At 42.5% G+C, this 13,654-nt stretch overlaps 2 protein-coding genes across 4 annotated transcripts; one reads left to right on the top strand and one right to left on the bottom strand.

Moving 5' to 3' along the window:
- Positions 1–848: 848 nt before the first annotated feature.
- On the top strand, positions 849–7,070 carry jtb (jumping translocation breakpoint). Of its 3 annotated transcripts, none has more exons than XM_048993975.1 (6): positions 849–1,031; positions 2,426–2,542; positions 2,702–2,742; positions 3,309–3,394; positions 3,635–3,714; positions 4,432–7,070. In XM_048993975.1, exons 2-6 carry the CDS (start codon positions 2,454–2,456, stop codon positions 4,586–4,588), a joined length of 453 nt encoding a protein of 150 aa, XP_048849932.1. In that variant the 5' UTR covers positions 849–1,031; positions 2,426–2,453; the 3' UTR covers positions 4,589–7,070. The 3 variants fall into 3 exon arrangements, with proteins under 3 accessions (XP_048849932.1, XP_048849933.1, XP_048849931.1); XM_048993976.1 differs by having other exon boundaries at positions 850–1,027; positions 3,638–3,714; XM_048993974.1 differs by having other exon boundaries at positions 851–1,027.
- Positions 7,071–10,617: 3,547 nt separating this feature from the next.
- Positions 10,618–12,653, bottom strand: cart4 (cocaine- and amphetamine-regulated transcript 4). Its single transcript, XM_048993973.1, has 3 exons — positions 11,754–12,653; positions 11,192–11,272; positions 10,618–10,949 (listed from the first exon to the last, which is right to left on the bottom strand). Exons 1-3 carry the CDS (start codon positions 11,901–11,903, stop codon positions 10,842–10,844), a joined length of 339 nt encoding a protein of 112 aa, XP_048849930.1. The 5' UTR covers positions 11,904–12,653; the 3' UTR covers positions 10,618–10,841.
- Between the last annotated feature and the right edge of the window lie 1,001 nt (positions 12,654–13,654).

Below are 13,654 nucleotides of genomic sequence, written 5' to 3'. Positions count from 1 at the left end.
CACCCCTCCCCCCCACATACACACACACATCTTCCCCATAATTTGCATCCATGCGTGGTTGTTTTACTTTCATTTCTCAATAAAGTCAATAATACACTATTGTTACTACAGCAAATGGTCTAATAATGGATACAATGGACTTCTGATTGTTTAAAACGTTCCATGTAGTACATAGGAGGTAGCCCTACTACAGCAATAAATTGCCTTGTCCTGGTACTTGGGATGTCAGGATGCATTGACTGGGGGTGTCCTTGCCTTGTATCATTACAACACACCAGATCATGCTGGCAAAGAAAGCATTTTAGTTGCCTTTCTCCAAAAGTTCAAACTCATCCCATACAGCAGACCTGAGTCATTTCCAGGCTCATTCCATGTTATAAATGTTGTGGTAACAACAGAGGACAAGGAGGTTGGATCCTGCTTATTCCTTATATTGAAATGGGAGAGAAGTGGCAGTCAGGCTCAGACATAACAAGAGAAACTAGTAATGCCATGGTTTGGTACAGGATATCTGGAAGACTGAGGGAAGGCTTCACCATGAGCTGAATTGTAAACAAGCTCTGCATGGAGCCCCCTACTCAATACACAGAGTATAGCCCCCTACTGAATATTTTAAAACAACCATAGCGAGAAGAATTTTATGAGAACTACGTGTTAATTTTACGGTATCTTCCCAACAACGCTGTGTCTTCAGTAAATACAAAAAAACTTCAATTTCTAAATCAATAATCAAAAAATAAGCTGATATCTGCGGCTACTGTTCAATCCCCCGCCACAAAGGTTACACTGAAATAGTATTGCATTTCGGTGGCAGCAGGGGTCGCTGTGCTCCGCCTGCTCTGGGGCTTCTCTCTCTCTTTCATCATATTTCAATATGGCTGCTCCAGGGGAAAGCCGTCCTTAAATGTGATTTCGGATTAAGAAGCCTGCTGCCTTTCGATGCAGACGAATGAGCGATGAACACCGTCCCGAAGACATAGAGCGACGCCACTCAAGATGAGGACGGCGCTGTGAAGAAGAAATTACAGTTGGTATTTCTTTTATAAACGACGAGTGAATACTTTTATCTGTCATGAAGTTGGGCAGCTGTCGTAACCGTCTAAGTACACCGCCTGAGACAACACGACAGCTGGACAGCCTAGGTGGTTTAGGAGAGCTACCCAGGCAACCTGCAGACGATCTTAAAACATCCCACAGTGTAGCTGTTCCCTGTCTAGTGGCAAAAAGCCGTAGTTATAATTCCGTTAAACACAGTATGTCACTGGCCAGTTGGCCGTTAGAAATAGCGGTGCGTTGGCAGCGTATTTACGGTAAGACGTTTTAACCGGAAACGGGGCGGCAGTGAACCGAATATTTCAGTGCCCTTCTGTATATTATTACCTTCTATACTGCAGCCTGCTGACCATTTATTTATAATGTATTAAATAAAATTAGGCGTGGTGTTTTCTGCCTTAGAAAGGAGATGTATCTCGATCTGGGCATTCAGCGTTACTAATGCATTATCATTTTTGTGAAATCAGTGTGCCGTACTCCATTCGACTTAATTCGCTTATTCTCCGCACTGTTAACCGCTTCTTCGCCTTGCGTATATCAAAGTAGTAATCGTACGTATATCGATGTCACTGTGTCGAACACAGTTTACACTTTGCACCCAGATGCATACTGTACAGGCAAGATATGCCTAATGTTTTCGAAGTCCATAGTCTTCCAGTTTGTGCTGTTCTGGTTAACATAATAACAGGCATTGTAGAATTCTGATTCTGAGGGAGTAAAATGTAGTATTTCTCAACAGCGGAGGGGAGTGGCGTTATTTTTGCGTGCAGTTTTTTGATGGTGGCTAGTAAGAAAAAAGGAATGGATTGGAGAAAATGGATTGACGTGCTGTTGAATGGATTGAACCTAGTCGGGTGAAGTGTGGGTTTATGGATCAGGTATAATTATGGGGTGTCGGGGAATGCTGATTTGGGTGGGGAAGGGGCAGGAGTTCTGTGTCGCTTCATTCAGTCAAGTTTCAAATTTTATTGTCACAAGTATTCAAGGAATACAGTGAAATTCTTGTGCCCCCCATTGCAGGGTAAAATGAGTTCATGGAGGTATAGGATTTCAAGATATGATATCGGTATATCACTGCTGTCAGGCTCAGTATTAAATGATGGCATGTGGCTGAGCAGGTTTGGACACTGGGGTTATGATCCAAAGGTTTCTGATTCAAATCACAGGGTTGGCAGAGTGATGTCACCATTGGGTCCTGGAGGAAGTCCCTTAACCTCCGATTACTCCAGGGACTGTCTGACCCTGCTTCCTCAAAAAGCAGTACATCGCTTTGGCTGAAAGCATCTACTCTAAATAAAATGTAATAGAGGGACGTATAGTGATCTCAATAGGATAATCACCTGTCATTTGTGGTGTGTCCTTTGGGTTGCAGGGAAGGAGTGATTCTGGCTTCCAACGGAATGGAGAGCGACTGCAGGATCCCCATCGTTTGCGTACGACCCAGAACCCTTGCCCTGAATCTGCTCTTCTGGGGTGTGATATCGCTCAGGTGAAGCTATGCCCCTTGGTTGCTGCTATTGCGTTGATTCAGTTGTGGTAAGATGACAGAAAGGTGATTCTTAAACCAGCAGGAATTCTGCCCTTGAATGCTGCAGTTTGGCTCTAGGTTTCATATGCCTGATAATTAAAAAATGTATTTTTCTTCTAGGGTGTTTGGAGCTGCTCTGTTGGGTGAAGAGAGGAGCTCAGGTAAAGAAAAACGCCATATTTATTGATAATTAATCATTTATTGAGTTGCAGTTTATTCAGTATAAGGCTCATGCAGTTCATGCTGTTGCCAGTGTGTCTGGACACACTTTCTGAATCGGTGACTCAATCTCGGGGAAATGGCCAAGGTTGTTCTCCTGTGTTCAAACGCCCCCCCCCCCCCAAAATATTAGCTTGCACCTCCAAATGAATTATTATTATTATTATTATTATTATTATTATTGAAGGGGTGGGGGTGTCCCGTCTTTCTTTGTAAGACTGCAGCGTAACACTAGTCATAAACTTGACCATAAGATATCAAAGGGATGAGTATTGTTGCTGCAGAGTACCTTATTGGGTCTGAATTTTTGCCCGCCCTCACTTCTCTCCCATGGCACATCCAATACCAATTTTCTGACTATGCCACTGCACCCCCCCCCCTTTTGGTCTTGTTTTCGCTTGTTCCTAGCACTGTCTTGCTGTTGAAGGCAGACTTCACTAACCCCACCCCCGTCCCTGCCCACTTTGGCCACTGATCCGCACTGCTCGTTGCGCTCTCTGTGTTGCAGTGGACAAGACAGCCAGCACGCCATGCTGGAAGGTGGAGGAGTTCATGGTGATGGCCAGGTGTGCTCAGTGCAGCACCTTCCAGTCGGTGAGGACCACATGGCTCCGCCCCCTCGGGGACGATCCTACTTCCGGACCGTGTCTCACTCCACGGGGTCCAAATCCCCAACCCAGTTTGCAAAGACGTAGGGTCTTTGAAGACCAACCAGTGTTGTATGACAGCACTTCGGGAATGAATAAATACTGTATTCCTAAGTTAATATTTACTTTATTGAAGACAGTGATGATGTAGCACCTGCTCATGAAATTGTTCTGTGCATCACGTCAGAAGTCAGTGCTGGCCTGCAGCCCGACGGGTTACGTGGAGAGGATTGTTTGTGCCAAATCCAACAGGGATGAATTCAAGAGGTGAGTATAGTGTCTGTGTCCACATTAGAGCATTTTTACTCTTTGCTCTGGGGTAATTCAGCCGTGGGGGTGACGCAGTGTATACAACCACAGATACTGAATATTTTGTTTAAGAAAATACTTTTTACTCGAGAATAAGTGGTGCGGCAGCTTTGTAGAGTTTTAGACTCCTGGATAGCTTGGTTTTTATTGAAGCCTTTCTGGTTCAATGCTTTTCTGGAGCTACTGGGGAGAAGTCCAGATAATTTGTAAATTGTCTTTACTGTCATTTATTGTCGATTGCTTCCCCACCATTTATTTACTATAATAATACATATTACAGTAAATAAATGAATTAAAAGTATCATTATTATGATTGTCAGTAAGAATAACAACATTATCCAATATAGCCATACAGTATAAAGGTGTACGGTGAATCACAGTGCAGTCTTGCAATCACATATTTTTTTAGTTTCGTTATTTGAGACTTGATTTTTTTTTTAATTAGGAGCAGGCGAGTGATTACAAAATAAAAATGAGTAGCACTGTAAACAGAGTAGTTTGGGGAGTAGGTTGGCAGATGGATGTGTACGGTCTCTTCCTAGGGCTGTGCTGGGGTGACATTATGAGTTTCTTGTTTGGTTGAGACGATTGATGGCTTTGAGTGGAATCTGTGGCACATCAAACCGAAACTGAAACTCCTCTGGTCGCTCACTCCTTTCACTTCCCGCCCTCCAGCTGTCGCTCATCCCTGTTGGAGGAGCAGCTCTTCTGGAGGTTTGAGGGCACGGTTTTGGGCCTGATGGTGCTCTTCGCGCTGCTGGTCGTCCTGCGGCAGCGCTCCCTGGACCGCCTGGCCTCGGAGAAGGTCCGTCGGCAAATCGAGTCCATCTAGGGCCGATGGGTTCCTGGTGGCGAACTGGACCACCCGACGCTGTCAGAATCAGCTGCTGGCCTTTAGCTGCTGACGAGTCCAACAGCACCAGCTTCTTATTAAAACTGGACCGGTCTGGAACTGAGAAGTCCATCGCAGAGCAGGAAGGCAGCGTTTGGAGAAGGGGAGCCATGACTGGACCTAAGTAAAGACTAAATACATGCAACTGCCTCCCCACCCCATAATATATCCTCAACAGTATCTAGATATTACCAGGATTTCACCAATTAAGACAAGCCTGGGCATGTTCTACCTAAGCTACAGTAAATGGACTGTTTATGGGAACCGATCAAATTAAGTACCCCTATGCCAACTTCTCTGGATATATAAGGATGTCGTTTGTCCAGGCTAAAACGGAAAGACCACGTGAGAACCTCAGGGTGTCCTAAAGAACCCGAACACGGATCCGGATTGGCATGCGGAAAGCGTTGTTGACGTGGATCCTGAGTGGCTAAGGCAATGCTAATCATGGGTCTGTGCACCAATCAGGAACAGGGGCGGAGTCTCTCTGTCCTGGTTGCCTTATCTGCATGCGCTGTGTCCTAGATCCATGGGTCACTGGAGAGGCCATGATAACCAGGCACACAGGAAGCTGATGGGAATCAAGCTTTTGGCAAGTTTTTTTCTGTCGGTGGAACGATCATCTACTGACACATCATGGGAATCTCTTCATGCCTTTTGTTGCTGTTGTATTACTTGACATCATTTTCCACTGGGATGCTTCTGAAGGCTGTGGTTTTGTTGGAGGAAATGGGCCTTTAAATCCTCCCTGTCTCATGTAGGGCAGTGGGTTTAACTTCCAAGAATTTAGTCTGGTTCTTAAAAAAATGTAATTAAAGGGGTATCCATTCAGAATCACTGCTGGTGTTTGATGGCCTTGTGTTGCTTGAAGCTCCTGACGATTTCCTGTTAAGTATTGCATTTTAAGTATAAAGCTGTTTCTCCTCTGTCACTTAAAGTGCTGCCTTAAAATAGTGTTATCCTGTTTCTCAGCATAGGACAGTGTTTAATACTCCACTCTTGCACTGCTGAAACTGTCTTAACCCCCAATCTGGTTTGGTAAACTAGTGTTGAGAGCAACTCTGGCAAGTGTTTTACAGCTGTTATATATATATATTACATGTAATATATATATTTCTGTGCTATCTAAATTGTTCTGGAGGTGAGACCAAAGAATGGTTAAATGGTTAGTGTGAAAGGGAATCTTAAAATTAAGGAAGAAGATTCTAGTTTTAAGCAGAGTTGTGCTATTTCAAATTATTTGCCTGAAAAATGCACTGTTATCAGGAACATTTCTCAGAACCGTAAGACACAATCTACGTGTAAAAAAATGGTTACAGATTTGTGTTTGATCACAGAGATGTTTGTTTTGCATTTTTCGCTGAGGCTGTATGAATCTGGGATCCTCGCTTTAGTGGTAATGATTTTGCCTTAGGGGGCTCATATAGATTCACCAAGCGGCGGTACATTTTGGAGCAAATGCTTCCACCTGGGTTTCTCCGAGTTGGGGGAGCCAGGAAGCCGCTGGCTGTGTTGCTTCCGCCAGAATGGATCTCTTGATGCTTTTTGTGTTTCGTGGCGACAGCCATGCTTTGACAGGTTGCTTTGGGAGCCGACTGGTAGCTGCGCGGTTTGGGCATCACACTGGGCAGTGATTTAGGGCTCACGTTTAATTGTGGGTTAGTAGCTTCCCACATGGCTGTGCCGGGTCAGTGGGTGCATTAGATGGATGGATGACCAAGCACGGCTTGCTTGCCAAACTGTTTATTAACCCCCTAACCATCACTGCAGGGTTGTTTCACTATCTCAGAATACCTCAAAATATTACTCTGTTTTAGGCAGTCTATTTACTTTCTGTGATGTTTTTTTTTTGTATGCTGCCTTGTGATGGGTTGGCGTTGTGTCCTGGGTTATTCCTTACCTTGCACCCATAGTTTCTGGGATTGGCTCGGAACCCCACAACCCTGCATAAGACAAGCACGTATGGATGGATAGATAGATGGATGGATGGATGTAAGCTGCTAATGCTGCTAAGTTAATTTGTCTTGCGATTTCAGGCCTGTTCTTTTACTATGATGGATTTTAAGTTATTTAACACACACCCTCCCCCCCGACAGACACATTCACACACACAGCAAGCACCCCCCCACCTCCCCATTCTCTAGTGACTTACCATTTTGTTACAGCTTGAAAAGCAGGAGAAAAGTGCACATGCTGTTATAGACCAGCAGCTAATTGGGGGGGGGCATTCTGTGACAATAGATGTATTTGGCGATAAAAATGCATTCTGACATTTAATTTTTAAAATGGTATTGTACCTGTTGTTTCCTGTAAATAATGCATTTTATGGATGATCTGGTATTTTCCGGTGACATGATGATGATGATGAAAATGATGAGGGTGCAAAGAATAAATTTTTTGTATGGAAAAATGTTCTCTGTCATATGCAAGCTTGGTTGAGTTTTTGTTTTCAGTACAGTGGCATGGAAAATGAAACAAGGATTGGTGTATTAATACTTTTCTGAAAGAAGCTGCAGCCCAAGTTTTATTAGTTTAATCAGTTTAAATCCTTACATCGCTGTGCACTTGATGCGAAAATACTAACTTTACAAAGCTAGTAACTGATGTATAGTTAGTTCGTGGAGTTTGATTTTATTTAAAATATGATGAAGTGTGGACATTAAAAGGAAAGCTTTTAGTGAGACTAAATGTCCAGTTAAAACGAAAAAGACCATGAGTTCGTTGCAGAAACTTAATTTCACACCTCACGTGCACTTGAGGAAGAAGTAGTTGCATTTCGATCCACGTGGACACTTGCATATTTGGCCGTGGCGAGCCCCCTTTTTCACCGAACAAAAGTTACCGACGTTACACTGAAAAATAACAATCATAACTAATGTAGCAAGTAAATCGGTCAAGACATCGTCCAACCATTTTTATCCATACGATAAATTTGAAATGAGACGCGCGTTTTCGACAACAGACATCGGTGAACAAAATAGAAATGCTATGAATAGCCGCCAGGTGTCGCTCCAGGGGTAGAAATGACTGAAATGGTGTAAGGATTCTTTAACCAGCATATTAAGTTGCACTGTCAGATTAGGGGCTTCACCGTTTATTCTTGGTGTCCACCGACGTCCGTGCATTTGATTACCGATTACATTTTCCATCAGATTATCCCTCGTTCCACCCCAGTGACTCCATTTAAACACATAATTAACATGTATTACCAGAATGGTTTTTATTCTTCTGCGTAGACGGCTGCACACCCCAGGAAGGCGTCTAAACTTCCTTTCCAAAACGGACTGATTTTTCTTAAGTTTTTCTAGAACGTTATGAAGAACATCCATCTGTAACAAGAGGAATGAGAATGAGAATACTGTCAGTGTAATATCAAGAATAACATAATAAACCATAAAAATTTAGTTATTTGTTTGTTTGTTTGCGCAATAAATATGACTAGGAACACACCATTTCGTTCTTTTGCTCTTCAATGTCAACCTTTTCCACTGGTAAATCTTCCAGCCTTGCTTCCACTCTCGGTGGTTTACACTGCATGTATAACAAAACGCTAAATACAAAAACGGCAACAGAGAATTTCCTCATACTGCGATTTTCAAGAAGGCAGAGAAACTAAACCCTTCAAGGCTCAATGACCAGTTTCAGCTCTGGAAATCACAGTTTAAACGGGGTAGTCGTGGTACACTGTCCAAGGTACTGAATGGCGTTCCGGTCAGCTGTTACCACACCGGCTTGCGGAGGCTTCATCCAGTCCACAGCGTCGTGCACACTCTTACTTTGCTCGGTCACTAACTAAATATTAGCATAAGCTGATTAATGTGTTTTAGCCACTGGCAGATATAGGTATGGGCCACGTGGGCAGCCGCACATCGCGGCACGAGACCTCCACACAAAAATAAGTAAGTGAATAATCGGTTGTGAAATCCGCGTGATCAGTTTCCCGTGGTTTATTCGCAGGTCACGCCAGTGATATCAAGCCACCGTGTGGCTCAATCAACCTTGTCGGAGTGGGCGCCCAGATTCTAGTATTGTGGGCGAGGCAGGCCGCCACCCAGACGGACGAGGTGGGGGGCGGGGATGGCTTCACCTCGGGGAGACCCATTGGAATTCTGAGGTAGGGGGGCGGGGGAATCTGTCAAATAACTTTCTGCCAGTGCAGTAAAATCCGTTTTAAATGTATTATTGTTTATTTGTATTATTCCAAATTCCTCAATAAAAATGACAGCAGGTGTCCAATGGTGTTTTTTTTTCTTGCGCGGGGGCGTTGTAGAGCGGGGGGGGGGAGTTGTCTAGGGCGCCATACAAGTTAGAACAACCACTGGTTTTATCCAGGATAACCATCACAATGCTCTTCAGGCTGGCAAAATGGAGAACAGATTTTTTTATTTTAACAAAAAAATACTTCGCTTTATAGTTGTTTTGCGGAACATTACATTGAATTTGCAATGTATTTTTGATATTCAGGAAACCCTGATTTGAGAACAATTTCCCACGTACCATCTTTCCCAACATCTTTGTTTCTGAAGAACACTGCATTGTAAAATGTAGTATTAACGGTGTTTTATCCACCTGGCCCTAGTTTCCAGTTTAATCTGATTTCCGCTCAGCTATGCGACACAGACCGTCGTAATCTATGAAAGTGACAGAACCCAGGATATCTGCTTTAAGAAGCTATTATGTAAAAACATATCAAGAAAAATTTTAAATCGTTTCTCCTTTTAGGGTAGCCTAGTTTAGTAACCTAATGACAAACTGTAATTCTAAAAGATACGCAACAGCTGAGATTCTGCACTGATTTGCACTGATTCAGGACCACACTCGCCTTATTTGTTTAATTCGGCGGATTACGCTCGATATATGTACGGTACATTTGCTGTACATCAACACGTGAATTACTGAGATAGCGCTTGTTTGCCTCTTATGCAGTGTATACCAATTCCTTGTGATATATGCTGACTGGGGTGCAGTTCAGGACCCTCGCAACACAGCTCAGGACAAGTTTTTGGAAGAAGGGTATATAGACGGATGTTTATTCATGCACGTGCGTATGAAAACCTAACCAAGACTGCAATTAAAATGTCAAGTTGCATTCCACAGTATAATACTCCATAATGCAGTGATTAAATAAAGTCTGAATGACAATTCTAAGAACACCGTTTAGCTTATAGTAATCGCTGGCAAGTTAAGGCTACAGATAATCGCTGCTCTGTTTGAGGAAGGTATTGATGATATTGAGTGATGTGTGGATGGATGTGTTTGTGGAGCTTGTGGATGTCTTTTGTATTTGGAAATGCCAGCTTGTCCCTTTATTAAATAAGACCTATAGTCGACAACTAGCCTATATTTTTTGATTGAACAGTTTTTTTGCTCGTTTTTGCGTATTGAACTGTTGCCGAGAGCCTGGCTCGCACACAAAAAGGTCAAATTCGCTAATGTGCGGTTGGAATGGGCTCATTTCACTGCGACGGGCATCGCCCAGTTTCGTTATTAACCACTAAGTGATCCTAATTATCCATCCATCCATCCATTTTCCAAACCGCTTATCCTACTGGGTCGCGGGGGTGATCCTAATTAAATTAAGCTATTTTTGCACTTCGTTTTCAGCAAGTGCCTGATTCGACATGTCCATCTGAAGTGATTTTTACTTTAAGGCGCCCGATTTTTTAACCTAGTGTGCAAAAGCAGTTTTCAGCACGTGTAATATACGTGTTGTGTTCTACATAAATTCTGCAAAGTTTAAAATGTCTTTCTTAAAACGTTTCTTTTCGTATAACCTGTTTACAAGGAGATATGTGTTTTCTAAAGGACCTTGTTCACTGAAATTCCAGTTTGAAAATCTATTATATACGGATTCAAGATTCAAGGTAAGATTTCCTTCATGGTTTCATGATTTATTCACTAATAACACTTTGATAATGGTAATTTGTCCTAAATTATACAGGCTGTTCACAAGCAGGTCATCGATAACCTTATGATTTATGTACATTTTATTGACGAAAAATAGATTAACTACACAGATAAAGTTCTATATTACAGACGACCAGACAATTTTAAGACAAAGTCACAGGAACAAACAAGACACGTTTCCAAAATATCGTTCGTTGTTTCCAATAATGGTCCGATGTGTCTGAATCATACGCTTTTACAGGAAAAAATTTGACCGACTTGAGGTTTTCAATGTAATGCTCCCGAATCAATAACAGCGGAGGAAGAAGGTGTTGCAAGCAGTCCCTCTGAGACAGTCGCAGAGTCTCCCGATTCGGGGCCCGTGTTTCATGGCGCACCGCTCACCCACGTCGCACTGCGGACAGTAAGAGTATGGGTGACAGCCGGCGGGGCCACGATCGCACTGTTCTCACTGCTATTTCCAGAGGTTATCATATGCGGATACTCTAATGCTGATATTCAATGACACACACGTACAATATGATCCTCTAAAATCACCGTCATTTAACTTGTTTAGACTATAGTAACGATGGCACTTAAAAGAAGACGGCACTTAAGAATTAAAACAAATTTGCGAACACCAGAAGGATGACTTACCCACGGAATTAAGCTGGCTTTTTTCTGTAATGATATCCGGTTGTCCTTATTTCCATCCACCAGCCCCTGAAGTGCTTCCACCTGTACATAAACTAACTTCAACCACTGTCTCTCCACTTTCACGGTGCCTCGTCGCACTGTATTTCTAAACATGCACAAACGAACGCCACAATAATTATGCTATAGGAGACGTGCAGGATTAAAGAGCGAAGTTAATCGATGGCCGAAGACTAGACCAATTTGTTCAGTCGATAAAAAATATGCTGTAGTTACGATGAAGAAAAATACAAATCTGACTACAATTTAATTGTTAATGTTTCTGCACATCCACTTTTAATTTGATGCCTTTACAAATAACTTGTTTTAAACATTCAGTTTCATTGCGTTCCTACAGACCTAAGTCTTAATGTTACTTTACAATAAACTTTTTTTTAACGAAGTCGACATTACCGTTAGTCGTTTACATCTGATAGTACTGAACATATATTTAAAATGCAAGAGAAAAAATAATCCTAGTTAAAGTGCGTAGGTTTCAATCAGGCTATAAAATGAAAGCGCTTACCAAGTCCTTACTGAAATATCCTGTTTGAAATGTGTCCTCTTGTGAAGATAGCTTGTTTTCCGATGCTGCCTGACCCTGGCAGATGACAATGAACACGGAGATAGAGACGCCCAGGTAGTACGCGGCGGCTAGGACTTTGACGCTGCCCATGGTATCGATAAGTTCCTTTTAAATAAAAGTACCTTTTATTTAAAAGCAAGGAAGCCAAGACTGGTCACTTCGGAGTTTCAGCCTTGGTCGTGATTTCTCTTAGCTTCAGCTTCCTCTGCAGATGGTACTTTTCAGCATCAGGATGCAGTAATTGCTTCTCGGGGTTGCTTGGAAACTTCATTTATACCGAAGTAGAAGTGCGCTAGGGTTCGCCCTTATAACGTCATCGTTCTCGCATCCTCACGTCGGTCTTGTTTACCGTCTAACGTGGATGAATAGCGGTCTCTGTCAGTATTGATTAATTAGTCATGCAAGTCGAGAGTACGTAACAGGTACGATCAATCTGCCTGTCAAAATCAGCCGCTGCTGTTTTGCCAGTTAAATTCAGCCATTGCTATTACCAGGTTTCGGCTTTTTATTATAAACGACAAAAGATAAGCACTTGAAATATTACAAGAGAATGATTTGAAGCTTAATAGATATAGTCATGTCCTTGACAGCCACAAAATCTGCAGGTAAAAGTGTATATGTAATTGCGAATGAAATTCCTCTTTGACTGAAGTTAATACAGAAACCAAAAGATGTCTGAAAAATATTACTACGATTTGCGATTATTTTTCTTTTGATGACCTGCGGCCTCATGTATAACGACGTGCGTAGAATTCACACTAAAACATGACGTACGTACAAAACTCCAGAAGAAAGAAAATCCAGATGCATAAAACTGTGCGTAAGCACAGATCGACGCACATTCCCTTTATAAATCCCAATGAGCACGAAATTTTACGTACGCGAACGAGCCCACAGCCACCCCCGCCCCGACCCGCCCATGATTATGCATATTTGCATATGTAAATCTGTATAAATACCCGCTTTGTTCTGTTTTTCTTAAACAACAATGGATAAACCACGTGGGAAAAATAAGTATTTTAGTGAGTTTGAAGTGGAGCTCATGTTAACAGAAATCGAGAAAAAAGTGATATTATTTGGTGATTTAATTAGTGGCATCAGCAATAAAGTTGACGGAGCGGCAGAACGTGGTGGTCAGTTAAAAGTGTTTTTATCTATTCGCACGGTGGCCGAAATTAAAAAGAAGTGGTCCGACATTAAAGTCGACTTGACAAAATGAGGTGGCCGCTCACCGTAAGAGTCTTAACAGCATAGGCGGAGGGAGCGGAATTCCCAGTCTCTCACTTTATCGGTTGAGGGGGACGCCGATGTCAGCGCGGGTAAGTTTTTCTCGTAGCATACTTGTTTGAATTACTTGCATGTTTATGAATAACAAGTTGGGTGCAGATGCGGTGTTACTTTTGTTTATTGTTTGTTTATTCTTACAGACAATAGTACAAGATGTGCCCCCAGTGCCGAGGACGACACAGGCGGCGATGGTGCTGCTGTGCCGAGCACATTTTTCGGCGCTGGCGGCACACATTCCAGTGCCTCGGAAACCGGGGGGCGACCGTCCGGCAGTGTGCTGACTGAAGCTGTGCTGCAGTCACAAAATGCAATAGCACATGCTGTAAAAGATGTTGCCAATGAATTAAAACATCTAAATGATACGATGTGTGATATTAACAACACATTAAAAGAATTAGTTTAAAAATAAATGCGGTGTTTGGTTACCTGCTTTACATTCTTGCTATTACATGAATGAGACGCATGTTCGAATCGCACATAATTTAGAAATAAAGTGCTTTCTATTTACATAAGCAAGTTCCGTTCTCTGAAGGTTCTTTTATAGCAATGTGAGT

The sequence above is a fragment of the Brienomyrus brachyistius genome, chromosome 23 (assembly GCF_023856365.1).
Source record: "Brienomyrus brachyistius isolate T26 chromosome 23, BBRACH_0.4, whole genome shotgun sequence".
Taxonomy (NCBI): domain Eukaryota; kingdom Metazoa; phylum Chordata; class Actinopteri; order Osteoglossiformes; family Mormyridae; genus Brienomyrus; species Brienomyrus brachyistius.
Note: the sequence above shows the minus strand (reverse complement) of the source record. Positions and strands in the feature narration are given on the sequence as shown.

What these genes read in the sequence shown, in the direction of transcription:
- jtb (XM_048993975.1), top strand. Translation starts at nt 2,454, where the DNA reads ATGGAGAGCGACTGCAGGATCCCCATCGTTTGCGTACGACCCAGAACC. An exon ending in TGGGGTGTGATATCGCTCAG is followed by an intron (nt 2,543 to 2,701) that starts GTGAAGCTATGC and finishes TTTTTCTTCTAG; the next exon opens with GGTGTTTGGAGCTGCTCTGT. An exon ending in GGGTGAAGAGAGGAGCTCAG is followed by an intron (nt 2,743 to 3,308) that starts GTAAAGAAAAAC and finishes TCTGTGTTGCAG; the next exon opens with TGGACAAGACAGCCAGCACG.
- cart4 (XM_048993973.1), bottom strand. Translation starts at nt 11,903, where the DNA reads ATGGGCAGCGTCAAAGTCCTAGCCGCCGCGTACTACCTGGGCGTCTCT. An exon ending in GATATTTCAGTAAGGACTTG is followed by an intron (nt 11,273 to 11,753) that starts GTAAGCGCTTTC and finishes GTTTATGTACAG; the next exon opens with GTGGAAGCACTTCAGGGGCT. An exon ending in AAGCCAGCTTAATTCCGTGG is followed by an intron (nt 10,950 to 11,191) that starts GTAAGTCATCCT and finishes TACTGTCCGCAG; the next exon opens with TGCGACGTGGGTGAGCGGTG.